The sequence below is a fragment of the Tachyglossus aculeatus genome, chromosome 23 (genome assembly GCF_015852505.1).
Source record: "Tachyglossus aculeatus isolate mTacAcu1 chromosome 23, mTacAcu1.pri, whole genome shotgun sequence".
NCBI classification, from domain to species: domain Eukaryota; kingdom Metazoa; phylum Chordata; class Mammalia; order Monotremata; family Tachyglossidae; genus Tachyglossus; species Tachyglossus aculeatus.
The window spans coordinates 12,304,419-12,325,859 of record NC_052088.1 but is presented as its reverse complement, the minus strand read 5'-3'; the positions used below and the strand labels follow the sequence as shown (position 1 = coordinate 12,325,859).

At 45.9% G+C, this 21,441-nt stretch overlaps 2 protein-coding genes across 3 annotated transcripts in view; one reads left to right on the top strand and one right to left on the bottom strand.

Moving 5' to 3' along the window:
- Positions 1–21,441, top strand: part of IQGAP2 (IQ motif containing GTPase activating protein 2) — a 241,472-nt gene that overhangs the window by 170,055 nt on the left and 49,976 nt on the right. For both annotated transcript variants that reach the window (XM_038765978.1, XM_038765979.1), the window contains 4 exons: positions 11,947–12,037; positions 14,564–14,731; positions 15,527–15,669; positions 17,181–17,351. In XM_038765978.1, the coding sequence (XP_038621906.1) occupies positions 11,947–12,037; positions 14,564–14,731; positions 15,527–15,669; positions 17,181–17,351 (573 nt within the window). The remainder of the gene's footprint in view (positions 1–11,946; positions 12,038–14,563; positions 14,732–15,526; positions 15,670–17,180; positions 17,352–21,441) is intronic.
- Positions 656–8,082, bottom strand: F2RL2 (coagulation factor II thrombin receptor like 2). Its single transcript, XM_038765981.1, has 2 exons — positions 7,909–8,082; positions 656–1,964 (listed from the first exon to the last, which is right to left on the bottom strand). Exons 1-2 carry the CDS (start codon positions 7,970–7,972, stop codon positions 883–885), a joined length of 1,146 nt encoding a protein of 381 aa, XP_038621909.1. The 5' UTR covers positions 7,973–8,082; the 3' UTR covers positions 656–882.

Sequence of the window (21,441 nt, the reverse complement as noted above, 5' to 3'; positions counted from 1 at the left end):
GGCCTAGTGGAAGGAGCAAGGTCCTGGGCGTCAGAAGACCTGGGTTCTAATCCCCGCTCTGCCAATTGCTCGCTATGTGACCTTTGGCAATCACTTCACTTCTCTGTGCCTGAGTTCTCCTCTTCTCCCTCCTACGTAGACTGTGAGACCCATGCAGGACAGGTACTGTGTGCAATCTAATTCACTTGTAACTCCCCCAGCACTTTCAACAGTGTTTGTCATACAGTAAGTGCTTAACAAATACCACATTAAAAAAAAGTCATCAAACCAAAGGATGCTGTAATTAACCTTCACACTAGCCTGTCACCCATTTCCCATCAGCCCATTCTGACTTTTTTTTTTGATCCCGGATTGCAGGGGTTAGGGTGTATTTTTTCTGTTCCTCCAAATCTCTCATCTCCCTCCCAAGTTAAGCTGCTTACTAAGAACTGTGGGTGGAAGAACTTAGTTCTGGGTTACCATGGAAAAAATGTGTAATGAGCCCTTTGGCCAAAAGAAGAAGCAGGGTGGGCGGAGCAGACTGTTTTGGGTGGGATAGCGTCCGACAGCCATCTGTGGGTCACCCACTTCCTCAAGGGCCATGGGAATGCTCCCTTCTAACGGCCAGGCTGTCCACCGCCCGTTGAGTTGTCCTTCTTCAGAACTCTTAGTGTGGTGTATGCTTCGCAGGGAATCTGAAACAAGGTGAGAAATCATTCCTTCAGGGGGCCCAGTGGCAATAACACTACTTAAAGTTAAGTACCCTAAAGCATTTGCCTAGCAAAATGTCAGTCTTACACTTGGCCTCCCAGTTGCAGACCTGTTCCGAGTAGATCCTAAGACTCTGAGCTTAGGAGACTTGTTTTCTTCACCTCTTCAGGCATTCAGGTGGGTGCCTGTTCCTCACTGTTCTCTGGCTGTCTTGACCGTCGTGAGGTAAGAATTTGAATGGTCTGTGATCTTCGACATGAGAAAGTAGAGGAAGGGGTCGAGGCAGCTGTTCAGACTGCCCAGGCACAAGGCCACCAGATAGAAGACGTACAAGTCATCCGTGTTGTTGTAGTAGTAGTTGGCGTGGTGAGCGATCAGGATCACGTTGCTTGGAGTGAAGCAGATGGCAAATATCGAGAGGATCAGGAGACTAACTTTCACGTACCAGAACCACTTTTGGTCATAGGCTTTGAGCGACCGTACGATGGTGACGTAACAGAAGATGATGACGCTGAGGGGCACGAGGAACCCAAACACCGCCAGAGAGATGAAGTAGTAGAACTGGAAGGGGGAGATGGTCTCGCAGGTGTTGTGCACGTCATGGCAGGTGAAGACCCCCAGCTGCTCCAGGTGGTACTCTTGCTTCAGGATGAAGAACGGCAGCATGTACAGGAAGACCGTGAGCCACACCAGGCCACAGGCTAGGATGGCGTAGTGGCGCCTGGGGAGCCTGCGGTAGAGGAAGGGGTGAACCACCGCCAGGTACCGGCTGACGCTGATGCAGGCCAGGAGCAGGATGGAGCAGTACATGTTGCCATAGAAGATGACGGTCGTGGCCCGGCACATGGCCTCTCCGAAGAGCCAGTTGTTCCCGTTGAGGTGGTAGGAGATCTTGAAGGGCAGGGTGAGGCAGAAGAGGAAGTCGGCGACGGCCAGGTTGGTGTAGAAGATGGTCATGCTGATGGATCCGCTTTGGAAGAACAGCATCCACAGGGTCACAGCGTTGGCTGGCACCCCCAGGGTGAAGACCATTATGTAGACGGTGGGGATCAGTTTGGTGCTTAAAGAGCCGGTGAGGTATCCCAGGGTGGCGTTGTTCACTCGGAGAGACGCCCCGCCCGCCGTCTCCCCGGAGCACCTTTTAGTAAGCGTGGCACTCGTCCAGCCCTCTATTACCGACAGGGGGAAGTCCTCATAGACATCTTGAGGGGCCCCTCGGAAGGTCTTGAGGAAGGGAGTAGGATTGGCGGGGTTAGCAGGGTCCCATTCCGCCCCTACGATTTAAAGAGGATACATGTGTTAAACTGGCAAATTCTCTCAGACGCAGGTGCACCTCCAAGCCCAGAGGCTGCCCGGCTTGCTCGGACTGAGGGCTCGCCTGGCCCAGATCTGTGTCTCCAGGAGGGGCAACCGAGGTTGCTTGAAGGAAAAGCGAAGCGGGTGCCCTTTTTAAAGACACCAGCAGGTTTGGGGATGGACCAAACACCCCACAATCACCCCTCTCTTCTAATAACTCATTATAGATCGGTTATCTATGAATTTATCCAAGCCTTTTTTGGAACTGATGGACCCTTTCTGACTGCACAGTCATTCCTGTGGTAGCAGATGTGGTACCGCCTACCCTCTGTGCCCAAACTACATCCTTGCATTTGTTTTGAATCCACCACCTGCAAAACACAGTTTGGCTCTTCTTGTCCTCTTCATGGGAGATGTGGGATACAACCACTCCAGGTAGACTGGTAATAAGGCAGATACTTGTTAAGCACTTACTATGTGCCAAGCACAGTGTTAAGCGCTAGGTATAGATGGGAAAAGGCCATTCGGACTGATGGTCCAAGCTCCATTCATTCATTCGATCATGTTTGTGTGCAGAGCACTGTACTAAGCGCTTGGAAAGTACAATTCGGCAACATATAGAGATGGTCCCTACCCAACAACGGGATCACCATCTAGAAGGGGGGTGACAGACAACAAAACAAGTAGACAGGTGTCTCTACCCCCTTGGGCCTTCATCTTTCTGCACTCAAGAGTCTGGATCTTTTCAGCCTGTCCATAAACAAAGCTCCAGCTCCCTGCTTATTTCAGGTACCTTTTTCTGGGTCACCTTGAGCGCTCTCATGGCTCTCCTCATCCATAGTGCTTCTGATTGCATGCAGAGCTCTGGGGATGGGTGCACAATAGACTTTGTTTCATTTTTCTTGCCCCTCCCTGCTGTACCCAGCAATTAAGTGAAAGGGCAGAAATCAAGGTTTATTGTCTCTTGCCTCTCAGCTCCCTCCTTCAGAATTATATATACACCTGTCCTTCATACTCAAAGATGCTCCCAATGATTAAATTAACTTGTGTGTTGCTGTGGCGGTGGGGGGGGGGGAGGGGAGAGAGACAGTGAGACAGTCCTGACGGTGATGCATCTGTACAAAGACGGTCTCTTGTTTAAGGGGGATGGTAATAATAATTGTAGTATTTGTTAAGTGCTTACTATGTGCCAGGCACCATACTAAGTCCTGGGGTATATACGGGGTACTTGAGTTGGACACAGTCCCTGTCCCACACAGGGCTCACAGCCTTAATCCCCATTTTACTGCTGAGGTAACTGAGGCAAAGAAAAGTTAAGTGATTTGCCCACATTCACACAGTGGACAAGTGGCAGAGGCAAGATTAGAACCAGGTCCTTCTGACTCCGAGGCCTGTGCTTTATCCACTAGACCACGTTGCTTCCGAGTGTGTCTATTCTGAAATAGGGCACCAGGAATTTGGCTGTGATGCGTCGTTTGGGATTTCTGTATTTCCTCAAAAGCAGAAGTGAAAAGCATTTCATAATTATACATTACTCTTGAGGACACAGTGATGCTGGGTGCTATTGAGGTCTCAGCTACTCTGTCCTGTGACCACTGACTGCACCCGTACTCCCACCTACCGCCTTGCAGTGTGTGCCTCTGGGCACAGAGAGACTAGGCCAGAGAGTGTGGATGGCTCTGAGCGAAACCTCACCACTGCAGTAAAAATAATTCAAGCATGGCTCCTGATGATGGTAGGTCATACCTGTTCCCTCTTAACCAGTGGTGGCTGACCAATGATCGCCCGAATGGCAGGGAGCCAGAAAAAATGTATTTTTTCATTCATTCAATTCAGTCATATTTATTGAGTGTTTACTGTGTGCAGAACACTGTACTATGTACTTATTTCTGTGGGTACAGCGGGCAAGATATTTTTGGTGTGGCCCTTCCACCCATGGATACAATCGCACCATTTTGGAACTGAAAGACAACTCTATTATTGAGGCACGGTGAATTGCCATGCTGAATGAAGGAGAGAGTAGTCATGGTTTGAAAGTAGTCTGAGAATGACTCAGTTGTAACAAGTTTGGAAATGAAAGTTCTTTCACCTTTGTCAGTATAAGAACAAAGTCTCTGTCCTCTGGTCCACAAAAGAAAGCCTGGTGAGTCACTGCCTGGCCAGCATCTGCGGATGCTGCTGTTGGTTCCTGGTACGGAGGTAGTATGTACCGCTCGGGGAGTTCTCGTCTCCGGGATTGTGAATGGACAGAATCGCACACAAATCCAGGGGGTGTCAGGGTGACCAGCCTGTTGAAATTCAGTTTCGTTTGCCTTTTTTCATGGTATTTAAGTGCTTACTATGTGCCAGGCACTGTATTAAGTACTGGAGATAAAAACTAATCAGGATAGAGTCCATGTCCCACATGGGGGTCACAGTCTTAATCGATCGTATTTATTGAGCACCTACTGTGTGCTCAAGTCAAATGGGGTGACTTGAGGCACAGATAATTTATGACTCCCAGGGTCACCCAACAGATAAGTGGCAGAACCATGATTAGAACCCATGTCCTTCTTCTGGCTCTCAGGATTATGTTCCGTCCATTAGGCCATACTGCTTCTCAGTTTACTCAAGTTCATCTTTACTACATTCAAAGATGAACGTAGATTTCTTGGGCTTTCGAATTACCTTAAGAAATAATAGGTGTGTTTGAAAGCATGCTTGCCTCGGGGAAGAAAGGAGAAACCCACCCATTTGAAAAAGAAAAGTTTGGGGTGGGGGATCTCCCAAGTTGGTGGTCAGGGAACCAAAATTCTTCAGATCGCCCTTGGCTATAGTTTGGAGGTGAGTAATGCTTCTTTTCCCCATGATTACAGCAACCTCTCTCACAGTCCAGATGACATAAACCAAGTTGGGAGAGCGGTGCCAGAAGATGGTTTTGGTCAGAGGCTGGGCTGGCTGGCTGGCTGATGGACTCGGCTTTCCCCACCCCACCCTGAGCCTTGGGACCACAGGGCTCAGCCCATGGCCTGCACAGGTCTCATCCTCACCCCTGCCAGTGGGGCCCACCAGTCAGCTTACAGCACCGACACTGGGATGCCGTCAATCTGGCTGAAAGTGGGTCCTGCTGGTAGAGGGCTACTGCTGGCGTTCTGCAGGGCAGTTCACCCCTGCCCCTGCCGCTCTCTTGTTACACTGGATGCCCCAGCGGAAATGTGATGGGTAGGGATCATCATCAGCTGCTCCGGGAAGCACCTGCGTTCTGAATTCTAAGGAGTGGGGTTCACCTGTTGTTCTCCAGAGGTCTGTGCCTACATTGGGGATGCCAGTTAGCTGAGGTGGGAGGTTTCAGGGGCTCCTAAAAAGTTCCAAGCTCCCCCCACCTGCCCACAACTTGAGCATCACAGTCCTCGGGAGGCTCAGATGGAACCCCCCAGGCCAGGAGCCGGTCCAGACCCCCAGCAGATTCTCTGGCAGGGCTGTGCTGACCTGGTCTCTCTAGGGCCGTGACTGGGGAGCTGTGAACTGGGGCAACAAGGTTGCAGAACTGCAGGGGTTGCCTAACCTGAGCAGGGTGGAGTGATTCACCGCAGCCCTTTTCTGAATGAGTGGCACTGAAGTGTAGTAAAGAACCCTGGAGGCAGGCCAGAAACTCACCCTCCTGGACAAAATTCCCAAGCAGCCTGCCGGGTGACCTGGGGAAATCACTTAAACTCTCTGGGCCTCAGTTTTCCCTTCTGTAAAATGGGAATAAGATTGTCACTACCTAGAATCATGGTTGATAGTAAGGTATTCATTAGGCACTTATGTCAGCACTGGGCTAAACATAGGTATAGATATAAGGTAATAAGATCAGTCTGTGTCCTATACAGAGCTCACAATCTAAGAAGAGAGCAGAAAGAAGGGATTTTTATCTTCATTTTACAGGTGAAGAAACTGAAAAACAGAGAGGTTGTGACTTGCCTAAGGTCACACAGCAGATGGAGGCCGAGCTGCTGTTAGAACACAGGTCTCCTAATTCCCAGATGATTTCCATTAGGCCATAAGTCTTGCTAAAATGAGGTTAGGGGTGGAGTCTGATCTGATCCTCTTGTGTATACTCCAGTGCTTCACACGGTGCTTGGCTGAATAACTGCTTAAGTGCCATATAAAAAAATGAAAATGCAAAATGAAGTGGAATTGGAATGCCCCCATTGATGTTGTGGTTGTAATGACTAGAGATGGGCACCACCAAACTAACTCTAGCACCTAACTCTAGTATGTGACCTTAACACCAACCTTCTCTTATATGTCATGGTTTCTGCATTCATTTTCACCGTGACATGGGGAATGATCGTTTTCAACTGGGCTTTCTAAAACTTAACGCTTTTGAAGATTGGAAAAGCAACTGCCTAGTTTTTTCACTTTGGACCTTAATTAAGTTCCAACTTTTGGTGGTGAAAATGTTATTCAAGGCTCAGTTTAGGAGACCTTTGTATTTGTAATCAAGTGACCTGTTGAGCCTTGATCTCACCGAGGTGCTCGGTTCGCACAAGAGTTAATCTGGGTCACATTCCTATGGTTAGTCATGATGATGATTACTAAACCTTTATGAATTTATAGTAATTGCACTCATTAAAAGGTGGCTTAACTATTATTACAGTCATTCCATTTAGATTAATTCCAATAGCGGTGATTTTTTTTTCCCTTTTCAAAATGGGCAACAAGGGTATCTGATTTTTCTTTCAAGGGCCCATTTTGAGTGCTTGCTACATGTAATGGTAAGGCTAGAGTTTAAAGTTTAATGACATTTGGGGGTCACTTGGGGGAAGTTCCTCAAGTGCAAAAGGAGGGAGACCAACTGGCTACTCTGTTAAAAAAAAAAAAAAAAAGTCCCCCTCATTTGTGGGTTCACTCAAAATGATGTGCTTGTGTGGGATGGGACTGTTTGAAAGGGCTTGGAGCTATTGTGCTCCCTTAGGGTCAGATTTGGAGCAAAACATGAAATTCTAGTTCTTACTAGTTGGAAGTGGAGTCAAGGGACCCCTGGGAGTTTTGTTTAAAATGATACAAAGACACTGATGCTGCCATATTTTGAAACAAGATAGGTAATCAAGGCGGCTGTCCGTCTTGGAAGATCACAACATTTTGCTTGCTCTCTCCTGAAAACACAGGCTATATCATGAGGATAGAACGGGCTAGGCAAATTTGTGGGTCTTCCTAAAAAGTCTTCTTTCCTCTCTCCCTCCCTTCATGCCCTTCCCAACCCATCAAAAAAAAAAAAGGAAAAAAGAAAGGCATAAGTCAGTATAAAGTACATTTGGTTTGTTCTCCTCTAATGCTGAAGTTGCGTTGTCAAAGACCCTCACGCTAAGGTGGAACTCTGTATTTCCTCACACTGTGCTTCACACTCCTTGCACACACCCAACCTGTTGTCCCTTCACCGCATTGTGCCATGTGCTGACTGATGCATGTTGTTGAATAGTCTAGCCAAAATGCATCCTGGCAGATTTCACTATTTTATGTTCAGGGTGAACAATCAGAATAGGAAAGTCCTTATTTTAAAAGCCGGTGCTGGAATCTCAAGATGTTAACAATCAAGAAACAAAAACATTATTAATACAATGATAAGTCTTTAAAACCTGAAAATGCCCTTAGTAAGTTCCAGTCTAGGTTTAGTTACTTCCAATGCAGTACATTTTGCCCCCCTAAACCCTTTACCATATGTACTTTTCCATTGCTTTTGGATCTGAGGAAACAGGCTAAAAAACTTTTTTCGGGGTTTTTTTTTTTTCCTCTTAACAGTTTACGGCAGACTGAACTATTTCTCTGTCCCAAGACTTTGCAATTCAGTGAAACAGCCCAGAGAGGATTTCTTTATACCCGACTCAAATGTCTGTTCTAGTTTGTCTAAACTAGCCCCTTTCCCTCTCTTCTGTTATCGCAATTCAAGGAGCAACGTACCTCTTTGACCAAGGCCAGAGGACAGTAAAAACAGTCCAGTTGTTGCCAATACTAGAGTCTTCATTGTGATGACTCCAGTCCAGCTTCGAAGTGACTTCTGCCTCTCTGTGAATGTGGCAAGCTGTCTTTGACCTCACATTTTTGCAGAAGTCCCAGGGCTGCTTTGATTATCTAAAGTGTGTTCTGTGTGCCTGTGCATTCTGGATTGAAGGCTAGTTCTTTGTCTTGTAGGGCAGTGGGGTGTGACACATCTGAATCTGTAAATATGCATGACTCAGTTTTAGCTGCTGGCTAACAAGGAAGAGATTAAGTTGCTTTCTGGAAAAAAAAAATAGTTTTAACTCTTCACTCTCTTTGACCATGAGGAAGGTTGGGGAATAAGCCCTTTTTTATTATTTAGTGAGCTGAAATGAAAATACCAAAAAGAAGTAGAGGAAAGCACTGGCAGTGACAGCTACTTAAAGTGTATCTAATCTGATTACCTTGTATCTACCCCAGTGTTTAGCAGTGTGCTTGGCACATAGTGAGTGCTTAATAAATACCATAACTAGCTGGATTAGCTTACTTCAGCTTGTCTTTCATTTGGCCTGTTTCACTTTTACCTGCAGTGCTGAATCCAGATTCACCCGTTACTCCTGAAGTTCTTGTAAATTCACCCTAAGTTCACTTCCTGATTCCAAAATTGTTTAGGTTCAGCCCTACAATGGAACACATTGTGTTGGATTGTGGTTACTTTTCTTTCTTTCTCCCTCTCCACCCTTCACCTCCAACCTGCCCAGTTCTGTTTGTGCTTTTTAATTCTCAGTTTTCAAAGTGACCATTTTTAAGATGTAAAGTTGAGTGGTTTGAAGATCTTTAAGAACCGATTCATTTGTCTTAGGGGGACTGCAAGTTTCTTTAGTTGGAATTTTATTTCTGCTGTGGTTGAATTAATTGTAAACATTCTTTCATGCTGCCTTCAAAAGTATCAAGATCCCTTGTAAACTCTAAATAGATGTGAATCTCTCCCCCTAGACTGTAAGCTCATTGTGGGCAGGGAATGTGTCTGCCAACTCTGTTGCATTGCACTCTCCCAAACACTTAGTAAATAGAGTGCTCTGCACGTAGCGTTCAAATACCATTGATAATAATGATGATGAATTGAGGAAGGGAAGAGAGGAAACAAGGCAATGATGGACTTGATAAGCAGCAATAAGATTTCAATTCAGGTTGACCTAAGCTTAATATTTAAAGAAGTTAGAAAACACAGATCCACAGATTCTTTGAGGATTTCCAGTGCATTGAGAAATCGCTACTGAGATTTCCCTTTATGTGACGAAATATTCGCCAGATCCCAGCAGTTTCACTGTCACAGACAAATGATAAGAGCATTAACTGTGAAATTCCCAAACACAAATGTCTTTGCATTCAAAAGATTCAGTATTCAAAACTCGTCACCAAAAACTCAAGTCTTGTACATGAATCTGCTCCTGAACTACTCCGCTTCTCAGGCTAAATAATAATAATGATGGTAACAATAATAATGTACTTGTTAAGCACTCACTATGTGCCAAGCACCCATTCTAAGTGCTGGGATGGCTTGTCTTGTCTTATACTGTTGAATCGTTTCCCACTCATAGTGACTCCATGGAAACATTTTTCTCAGAATGCCCCACCTCCATCTGCCATCATTCTGGTAGTGTATCCATAGAGTTTTCTTGGTAAAAATACAGAAGTGGTTTACCATTGCCATCTTCCGAATCCCTGGGATAGATACAAGTTAATCAGGTTGTATATAGTCCTGTCCCACATGGGACTCTCACTCTTCTCTTAAGAGAAGCAGCATGGCTTAGTGGAAAGAGCCCGGGCTTTGAAGTCAGAAGTCATGGGTTCAAATCCTGGCTCCGCCAATTGTCAGCTGTGTGACTTTCGGCAAGCCACTTAACTTCTCTGTGCCTGAGTTATCTCACCTGTAAAATGGGGATTAAGACTGTGAGCCCCACGTGGGACAACCTGATTACTTTTTACCTTTCCCAGTGCTTAGAATGGTGCTTGGCACATAGTAAGCACTTAACAAATACCATTATTATTACTAATCCCCATTTTACAGATGAGGTAACTGAGGTCCAGAGAAGATGTGACTTTCCCAAGGTCACACAGCGGACATATTGTGGAGCCAAGATTAGAACCCAGATCTTTCTGACTCCGAGGCTCATGCTGTATCCACTAAGCTATGCCCCTTCTCATATGCTAAACCTGCTAAAACCTGGGTCTTATATTGGGACGAAAGGTGCCCATACAAAACAGATTCCCTATCCAGAGAGATGTGAATTCCTCATCCGTAGTCTCTTTGCGACTTCTAGTTTTGCCCTTCATTTGACCTGATGTTCGAGAGCCAATTATAATAATAATAATAATAATTGTGGTATTTTAGTGCATATTACATGCCAGACACTGTACTAAACACTGGGGTAGATAGAAGCAAATCAGGTTGGTCACAGTCCCTGTCTCACATGGGGCTCACAGTCTTAATCCCCATTTTACAGATGAGGGAACTGCTGTTGGCACTTTGCTATATGTAGTAGCATTAACTCCATCTGATGTTTAGCTCGGCTGAGTCCTATCAACCTGACAGCTTCCTGTAACACTAATGTCCTCTAGATTGTAAGCTCTTGGTGGGCAGGGAATGTGTCTATTGTTACATTGTACACTCATGTGCATAGTACAGTGCTTTGCACACAGTATGTGCTCAATAAATTTAATGGAATGAACAAATGTACTTATTTTTCCCCTCCTGTTGACCATGTGTGTGCACGCATTTGTGTGTACACACAATGTTATGGGCTGCAAACCTGTCCTGTGCGACTTTCCCAAACACTTGGGGAATACATGCTCAATCAGTGTAGTCCAATTGTTGCACAACCTCTGGAATTTAAGTTGTGAATCCATCAGTGGGTGTTTTGATTTTTTTAAAGCTTGATGATTGGGTTTTGTTGACAGTTGAACCTAGGGTAACTCTTTACCTGCTAGTTACTATGCCTCATATGATGATGAAATTGATCAGCTTTGCAAACAGTACCAGATTTTATTTTCCCCCAAACCATCTCCTCCCAGGCAACTCATTAAACCAGTACCTCTGTCCTTAAAGCCTCTTTGCGTCTCCCTGTTCAACCCGAGTAAGTTCAAGGGGCTCTGTTTTCTGCTGAGTCGTCATATCCTTTCCCATCTCTCTTCAGTAAAGACAATTTTAAAGGAGCAGGACAGGATTCTGCAAACTGTACACCCACAGTGTTCAACCTGCCTGTGAATTTGGGGTTCTAATAATAATGATTGTGTGGAATTTGTTAAGCCCTTACTGTGTGTCAAGCCCTGTTTCAAGCTCTGGGGAAGATGCAGGATGATCAGGTTAGGCACAGTCCCTTTTCCCCATGGGACTCACAATCTAAATAGGACGGAGAACAGGTACTGAATCCCCATCTTATAGATTAGGGAACTGAGGCACAGAGAAGGTAAGTGATTTGCCCAAGGTCATACAGCAGTCTCCTGGAAGAGCTGGGATTAGAACCCAGATCCTCTGGCTCCTGGATCCTTGCTCCTTCCGTGCTAAAGGACAGTATTAGAAGTTGAAGAAGAGGCACAAAGTATCACCCTTATATTTACCATGATTTGCTTTGTAGTTAAGGGTGTGGTTAGCACTCAACCAGATGTAGTGCCACATCACCAGAAAATGAGATGTTCCCTCCCCATCTTCCTCTCTGGGTTCCAGGAATTCCAATGAGTTCAGAATTGTTGGTCCAGTAGCAAAGGTTCCATGGTAAATACAGATGGCAGTGCGGGCAGTTGGGGAGACAGGGAAGAGGATTGTTTCTTGTATCGATTAAATACCCATCCACTTCACTTTGAAGATGAAAATCCCATAACTAACACTGAACAAAGGTTTGTGCTTGATGATATGAGCTATAAGTGCGGCAACTCAGACCCTTGAGAGATGGGTTGATTCAGTTCTGTGAATCATTCGCTTTTTTTTCCTCTCTCTCTTTCTGCTAATCCTCTGTGCAGGATACTGATGATCAGTCTGCAGTTCTATGGCTGGATGAGATCCAGGAAGCAGTCAGTGATGCCAACAAGAATGTGGAGAATGCTTCCAGATGTAAGCTTTCACCTCTTTGGTTTGGGGGGCTTGTGACTTTCCGACTGCCATCACTTGCTGTGGAAGGCGTGATGGGTACTCTTCATTTTGTCTCAATTCCACGCTGGACTGCAGATATTAATTTTGCTACATGACCAAAATATTTTAAATGAATTATGATTTTGTGTTCTCCAGCAAAAGATTACTATGTTTTCAATTTTTGAGCCTTTTTTTTTCAATCATTCTAAGCCTGCTTGAGTCATGCCAGCGTGGCAAACTATGGCAAATGCTTTCTGTTTTTACTGTCGAGGATTTATGGAGATAGTTTTACCGCAATACATAATGCAGAGGATTTTCTGAGTTGTTTAACACTGTTTAGTATGACTTCCTTTGCTTGGTCCCCTGTCCTGAGTCTAAGTAGTGTAGTAATCTCCGGTTGTTGTGAAATAACTTTTGATAATCTCATGTTCTTGAATACAAGAAAAGTATATTCAAATATCATCAGCATCAACAACCCAATTAATATGTCAACTGTATTTATTGAGTGTTTACTGTATGCAGAGCATTGTACTTATCTCCTGGGAGAGTGCAAGAAAACAGAACTGGTAGACTTGTTCCCTGCCCGCAAGGCACTTACAGTCTAGAGGAGGAGACAGACATTAAAATAAATTATGGATATGTATACAAGTGCTGTGGGGCTGAGAGTGGGGTGAATAGCAAATGCTTAAAGGGAATAAATCTAAGACCTTAGTTGGGGAAGGCCTCTTGAAGACTATGTTAAGTTTGGGGTGTAAGTGGGACATCTAAGTAGGCAGAAGGAAATGTGAAACTGCAGGGAAGGTGAGGGTTCTGGGCTGGAGAAGTGGATTTGGGATTTGGCGTTTGGGAATTATCCGTATTAAGTTCTCCAAGGGAATGGGTGTAGATGGAGAAGAGAAAGGGACCCAGCACTGAGCCTTGAGGGACTCCAATGGTTTGAGAACAGGCGACAGAGGAGGCACCTGCGAAAAACTGAGAAGATATTGTTCCAAATAATACTAATTATTATAGTTCTTGTTAAGTACTTATGTGCCAAGCACTGCAGTCAGGTAGGGCACAGTCCCTATCCCACCTGGGGCTCCCAGTCTTAATCCCCATTTTGCAGATGAAGTAATGGAGGCCCAGAGAAGTTAAGTCACTTGCCCTAGGTCACACAGCTGACATTGGCAGAGCCATGATTAGAACACAGGTCCTTCTGACTCCTGGGCCCACGCTTTCTCCACTAAACCATGCTGCTTCTCTATATAATAATGCAATCATAATACAAAATTAAGAGGGCCCATCTTACTTCCCCCAATGTGTCTTTAGATTTTGGAACCAATTTCAAAATATCAAGCACTTCTGAGATACATCTGGTTTTTATTGCCTTAGATTGGAACAAATGTGTATATTTCTCCAACCTGAACTTTTCCACTGTGGAGAATTCTAATGTCTCTCTAGCAGTTGGGAAAGATGGGGAGAGTTCAGGGGCGAAACCAATGAGACAGGAACATGAAACCATCAGAAATCATCATCAATCGTATTTATTGAGCGCTTACTATGTGCAGAGCACTGTACTAAGTGCTTAAGAAATGAAGAATTACTTTACAAAAGAAGATTCTGGGGGAGAAATGTGGCTATTTGTGTACTTAATCGGTAATGTGTCAGATAATATCTTCCGATCAGAACAATTAATGGTGTTTATAGATAAGATATGTGGATAACAGTGTTGCACTCTGGGATGTCTCTGCTCTTTTTTATATTTTCCTTTATCCATCTTCAGCAGGTAACATGCTCTTAGTACAGTATTCTGCACACAGTAAGCGCTCAATAAATACCATTGTTGATTAACCTGGCCCTCAGAATGGCAGGAACTTCTCCCTCCCTCCTTCCTCCCTACAAAAAAGCTTGGTGTTTTTGTCCTTTTTGTTTATTTTAAATGCCTTTCCTGAACTCAGTTTCTCAGTGTAACAAAAGAGAAATGTTGTGGAACTTGAAAAGATCCATGTCCCTATCCTGCCACTGCAGATTAGGATCTTTTTGGTTTTTCAACTGCAAGGAATTTAGTTCTTGTTTAATAAAGAAAAAAAGTGTTCTTTGTAGAAAAAATGGATAGAAGAACTGTCAGATAATCACTATGCTTGCTCTTGTGCAAGTCCTACTTGAGAGAGAGTTTGTGAGCCCAGGAAAGGGGAGCCACAGTCTCCGGCTTCCCCAAGAGCGGGTCGTGAACTGAGACACTGGGGGTTCTGGGGGATCTGGGGTAATGGTAGCAGAGCAGTGTCAAAGGGTTCCAGAAACGGTGGTTCACACAAACTCGGTGTCAGAGTGGCTGACATCTAACGTTGTCAGACATGCCCCCAAATTGGAAAATGACTTCCTTATTCCTTGGGCTTCGCCTGGGAGATGGTGATCTAGTCGCCAACTCCTCCAAGTCCACCACTTAAGGATTCTGTTGTGTCCCTGAAGCAGATGCCTTTGTACACTACGGGAAGTTCTTGCAATAACAATCGTTTCTTCGTCCCTTAGGGGCTGCGAAGACAACTGAGGTTAACCAGTGCTTGGAAAAAGACGAAACACATCGAATCCTGGCAGTGCTACAGTCTCCCCTCTTCAGGTCCAGCATAGTGCTTCCTGAGAGGGCTGAGAAATATGCCAAGGCCCTCTCTGAAGCCAAAGAGCAAAAGTCCAAAGGAGGTAAGACTGCAGGTTCTGGTGTGAAACTGGAGAGTTGGTGATGAGTAGGTTCTCCTGAAGAGATGCTAAAGGGTGAGAGCCATCAGTCTTCCCAGACCAAATGGAGAAGCCAGTGGCACTCTATTTTTTTTTTTTCTTTCTTGTTTTGCCAAGGTTGAAACCTTGGTAGTTTTAGGGTTTAAAATAATCACCTGCCTGAGAGTGTGGCAGAGTGACAGGTATGTGGCTTCTAAACTTCCCTATCCTTCCTCCACCTCAAGGGGCCAAAAGTACACCAGGAGAAGAGCCCAGTGTGCCAAGTTTTTTCTCCCCCAATCTCCCAGCCCATCCTACTGCCTCCCTCTTCCCTCTGCTCCCCTCTTCCCAGAACAAGGAATTCTGGAGATTGGTCCCGTTGACCTCCACTCATTAGGCAAGCAGATTCCCATACTTCCAGGACCCAAATCTCCAGGACAGGGCGACATCCTGTATGCCGTCCCTGATGGTGGCAGGGGATCAGTAAGAGAAAACAGTGATGGGATCGAAGGACAGAAGTGGAGCATGACCAGTAGCTACTGCTGTTGCCTTCCCTTCCTTAGCCAACCCACAGGCCACCAGATGATATGGAGGTGAGCCTGGTCCAGGAAAAAATCCATTGGCTGGTCTACGTTCCAGGTCACCTATTTTACTCCGTTGGTATTGGAATATTTGCTGCGCTCTGTAACTTCCTAGCCTTGATTTTTCTGTCAAATTGGCAATCTGAAATTTAGCTTGAGGCTCCCCTGCACTGGGTTAGCTGTGTCCTTCCTCCCGCAGTTTCTAACGAAGGCCCATGGATCAAGCTCACGCTGCAGGACAACTATGATTACTATTACAACGTGGAAACCAGAGAAGACACCTGGGTCCGGCCTGAAGGATGTGTGTTCAAAGAGTCTTGGCTTCTGGGACAGGAAATTGAGGTAGAGTGCTGCCACCTGCTCTTGGTTTGAAGGCATGACCTTTGGAGGAGTAAATGAGCTGGGTTTTGTTTCTTTTTATGGGAAGGAAGCTTTATTGGGGATTTGGATTAAGACTTTCCACATCGGGTAAGGTTGTTGTTTTTTGGTTTTTGTATTTTGGAAAAACATTTTTTCCTCCCCTCAATGAAGGCCACAGAGTGTTGTGGCTATGGTTCACCATCCTTCGAAAATGCTTTTCATAATGGGCTCAGTTTCAATTAGATAATCAGGCCTTCTGATCTCAGAGAGATTTATTTCCAGGGCCCTGCTGACGTCCCCTCTTGAACTTCCCAAGGAGACCACAGCCTAATCAAGTATAAGCAGAAATGTCAGCTCTTGGGGGTTTCTGAGTTTGTGAACCAGGATGATTCAGACCTTTATTATCCCAGAGTTAGGGAGTTCCGTATAATCCATCGATAACCTACGATTTCCACTGGGTCACAGTGCCTCTGGTTTTATTTTAAAGCCACCATGAAAACGTAGCAGTATGATGATGATGGTATTTGTTAAGCGCTTACTATGTGCCGAGCACAGTTCTAAGCCCTGGGGTACATACAAGGTAATCAGATCATCCCACCTGGGGCTCTGAGGCACAGAGAAGTGAGGTGACTTGCCCAAAGGCACACAGCTGACAAATGGCGGAACCCACAACCTCTGATTCCCAAGCATGTGCTCTTTCCACTAAGCCTCACTGCTTCTCTTCTGTTTCTGCTGCTTTCTCAGTGTGGAAAGGAAGTAGTGTGGCCTAGTGGAAAGAGCATGAGACTGGGAGTCAGAGGACCTCCTCTTCCATTGCCATTCCGCACCCAACACTCCAGGCTATTTGCACTGATGGTCAAGTTCCTGAAAAGGAGATTCTGAGCAATGATACTTCCTGGGGGTTCAGGGACCCTGAGGGCAAAACATGACAGGAGCAGGATTCTGTGGCCAGAGTTGCTCCCTGCACCATGCACATCTGCTCCCCTCTTCACAGAGCCCCAGCCAATGACTGACCTCCCCACTGGCCTGGCCTCACCCTTTCAGTCAGCTGTAAAAACTAGATGACCTCCTCCTTGTATCCCTTTCTCATTCCTCTGCATCTATGCAAGATGGATGGTGGAAAACTTAAAAGCTGTTCACTCGGCTATCCTTGGCAGGACAGGGGCCAAGAGATGGACTGATGAAATGACATTGGATGGATAAGAGAAGTGGGAAGAGAGAGAGAGAAATTCCAGGGATCTTGAGAACTAGCGGGCGGCAGGAAAGAATAAAATCCAGTATGACAGGGACTGCCAGAGGTCATATAGACTATTCCCCTGTCTTTGGCCTGTCTTTAAACCTTTAAAGAAAATAATCAGAAGGAAAGACTGCATATCACGGTAGTAGATGAGCATGTTGGGAAAGAACTAGGAATCTGTTGAGATCTGTGTCTAATTTCTCTATTCACTATCCAGATAAAGCCTTTCATTCTTTCTTTCTCTCTTTCCTTCCAGGCTATCATTGAGAAGATTACAACAGATTACCTCCTTGACCAGATGTGGTTTGCTAACCAAGAGACAAGGCTCAAGCTTGAAGCCAGAGGGCAAGGTTACCCCATCCGGCAAAGATTTGAGGACAGGAAAGCGTACTTACAGGGCCATGAGCCATCTGCTGTCAAACTCCAGGTAGGTGGGCTGAGGATGCAACCAACCTTTGCTTTGAATGCTGGCAGTGATCTGTTGCATGTAGACAGGAACCATTTCAAGGAAAGACACACTCAGTAGTATTTATTGAGCACCTACTATGTGCAGATCACTGTACTGAGCACTTGGCAGAGCACAATGCAACAGAGTTGGTGGACGTGTTCTCTGCCCGCAAGAAGCTTATGGCCTAAAGGATGGCTGTGGCTATTGGAAATTCAAATGATTACATTTTTTGGGTGGAAGAGAGAAATGTCCCTAATGAGGACTGTCATCTCACAAACTCCTCCGGGGGTTTCCTAGCTTCTTCAGGAGTGTGCCGGGAAGGAGATTCATCTGGAGATGTAGTTACTGAAATGTCAACTCCCTTGGCAAACAAGGACATCAGTGTGATCCTTGTGTTCTCCATTCTTCAGCAAAAGAGGGAAATTTCTTTCTCTGTCACTTGTTTGTAGACCTTATGGAGTGGAGCAGAGAAGCCATTGATGGAGAGCTGCGATAGATGGGTTTTGTTGGCCCTAGTCACAGGGAAACCCCCAGTCAGCAAGCCCGGCAGCTAAGCAGTGTGGTCCAGTGGGTAGCATACAACACTGGACATCAAAGGACTCGGGTTCTAATCCCAGCTCCGCCACTTGTCTGCTGTGTGACCTTGGGCAAGTCACTTCACTGGATCTCTGTTCCCTCATCTGTTAAATGGGCATTAAGGCCTGGGAGCCTCATGTGAGCACTGAGCAAATACCGCTATTATTGTTATAATTATTATCATTAAGCCCTTTGCGTCTACCCTGGAGAGTGCTGGCGTGAGAGGGCAACCATCCCCACTCCCCAGCCAGCAGTCACTTTATTGCCAAAAGGACCTTGAGCCTCCCCTTCCCCCTGCCCAGTTGCTATGCTGGCTCTGTATTCCTCTTTTATCTGTAACAGTAGAGACTGGGCACCTCTTGGTGCAGAGCCCTGTACTTGGTTGGCCCAGAACCTTGGGGAACATACCCAAGTAACAGATGTGATCCCAGTCCTCAAGGAGCTTGCAGTCTAGTAGGAGGACCCAGAGCAACCCTGGTGGTTCAGGTCTGGATGAGGAGGGAAGCAAACTCCTGGAAGATCTGACCCAGATCCCAAAGATCTCCCGGGCAGCAGGGTGGGGTCTGGACCCCCCCACCCCACCCCACCCCCCTGTGTTTGGATCCACCCCGGTGTCATGTGTCCTGCCCAGGAGGGGACGAGGTCCTCCGTAGTCCAGAGGTTTGGCACTCGCCCATACGATGCCAGTGGGAGATCTGGGAACCCAGAGGCAGTGTCAAGAGCCTTTCTGGCCAGCGGATCTGTGGGGTGAACCGCACCTCACTGGAAACCTGCCACAGGCAAAGACCGACAGAAGAGGTCTTGTGGCTGTTGGCCATGCCAGAGGTGGAAATGTAGTCAGTTCACCTGCCCTGCTCAGGGCTGACTCACCTGGCCGGGGGCTGGGGCTGACAGCAGAGACAGCACCGCACCCTGTGAACAGTAGAGGAGCTGAGCGCTTCCACTAGGGAACTAGTGCACAGTCTCTTTTTGGTTGTTTTATTCATGGTAACTGTTAAGCACTTACTATGTGCCAGGCACTGTACTAAACGCTGAGGGAGATACAAGCTAATCAGGTTGGACAAAGTCCATGTCCTACATGGGGCTCACAGTCTTGATCCCCATTTTACAGATGAGGTAACTGAGGCCCAGAGAAGTTAAATGACTTGCCCACGGTCACACACAGCAATCAATCAATCAATCATATTTATTGAGCGCTTACTGTGTGCAGAGCACTGTACTAAGCGCTTGGGAAGTCCAAGTTGTCAACATATAGAGACGGTCCCTACCCAACAGTGGGCTCACAGTCTAAAAGGGGGAGACAGAGAACAAAACAAAACATATTAACAAAATAAAATAAATAGAATAGATATGTACGAGTAAAATAAATAAATAGTAAAATAAATAAATATATATATACAGGTGCTGTGGGGAGGGGAAGGAGGTAAGGCGGGGACACATAAGGACACACAATAATAATAATAATAATGATAATCATGATATTTGTTAATACTATGTGCCAAGCACTACACTAAGCACTGGGGTAAACGCAATACAATCAGATCAGACACAGTCCCTGGCCTTCATGGGGCTTACAGTAGAGGAAAGTGTGAGAGCAGACAAGTTGGGGAGCCAGGATTAGAACCCAGGTCCTATTGACTCCCAGGCCTGTGCTCTATCCGGTCTTCGTCATAGTGTAGACAAGGAAGACTGCTGGGGGCTTATATAGCGCCCCTACTTTCTGCCCAATTGTTGCTGGGTGTTCTGTTGTTAGTTATGCTATCAAGTGCTTGCTGTGCACCAAAAAAAATATACAAAATGATCAGCCGTGGAACAGTCCCTGTCCCACACGGGGCTCATCTTCTAAGTGGTAGGGAGACCAAGTATTTTCTCCCTTTCCTACCGATCAGTAAACTGAAGCCCAAGGCCACCCAGCAGGATAGTGGCAGAGCATGCCATGTGGCCCCTTAGGGGTGCTAAGTGCTGCAGGGTGGTGCCTTCTCTTGCTCTTAAGGATGGAGATTAGGAAAGTCTTGGCTTTAAGTTCAGAGGGAACATATCAGAAGAGAATCTTGAAGACTCCCCTCTGGAAAAACCAACCTTTTCTTGCCTAGAGCTGATGAAATGAGAGCAGTGACACTGTGTCGGTCACTGTGGCAAATGGAACCTGAAACTGTTTGGGAGATTTCCTTGAACTCTGGAGGGGGCATATTCCCAGTGGGCTATTGTCACGTTGGAGTTCCTTTCACTGTCTCCATAGTAAGCTTGAAGTGTTTCTCTGTTGCTCCCAAAGCATATGGCTTAGTGGATAGAGTGTGAAACTTGGAGACAGGACACCCGAGTTCTAGTCTGGCTTTGCCACTGACCTGCCATTGCTCTGGGCAAGTCACTGGGCCTCAGCATCCTCATCTGTAAAATGGGGTGAAGACCGACTCTCCCTCGTAGGTTGTACATGCCATGGGGAATGGGGACTGTTTCCAATCTGTTGTGTATCTACCCCAATGCTTGGCAGATAATAGTAAGTGCTTAATACCATAATTCTAATACCCTCTGGTTGCTTTCCCTACTTCCTTTGAATTATTGTGCCAGAGACTGTATATTCTGCAGTTACTCTTGCCCCAGAGAGCTGGGATTGAAACTAGTTGAAACTATTTCCCCTTCAGCTAGGCTGTCTTGACAAATGGGTTGAATGTACTACAGAGAATGGACTCTTATTCTTATGGTCATGTAGTGGTGCTCAGAAAAGTGATGGACTTCATTAGTGAGAAAGGAGTGGCCCCAATGGATCCTCCCTCTATACTCTTGCCCAAAAAGATCACTGGGGCCCTCAGTGTAGGGTTCTAGGAACAGAGAAGGAGAGAAGGCGGTGGGTGTGGGTGTATATAGGTAGGGTGATCTCCCCCAGCCTGCTCCCTCTCTCTCTCCCTCTTTCCTTCTTGCCTTACCTGATTCATTTGAAAGGCACTTGCCTTATCTGATTCATTTCCTCTTCTGGAGCTCCTCAATTCTTCCACTCATCCCCTTTGCTCAAAAACAATGATTGGACTGGGAATTCCACTTTGGGAAACTTTTGCCTCCATCTTAGCGAGTTTTGATATATGATTTGGAAGCTGTGCTCCCTGCTGATCAAACAGACCTAAAGAATCAGCTGATTTTTATATTTAAGAATATATATATATATATATATATATATATATATATATATATATATCGGGCCCTTGGCAGCCCCGTGTAATCTCTGACTCCATTTCTCAACTCTGCCTGTGACTCCCATCCCAAATGTGCTTCCAGCATTATCATTTGTACAGAGGTTTGTGGGGAATATAGAATGGAAGCCCACTGCTAATTAATGAGGGCAGCCTCTTCTACTGCTGAGGATTATTTATTGGGCTCAGATTGGGTGTGGGGACTAGGGAGAACTCACCAACCCTGTGATTGTAAATTTGCCTAATGACAGCTCCTTTGGGACATCAGTTTATCATTGAGCCCCACTGACATCTGGCTCACACAGTTA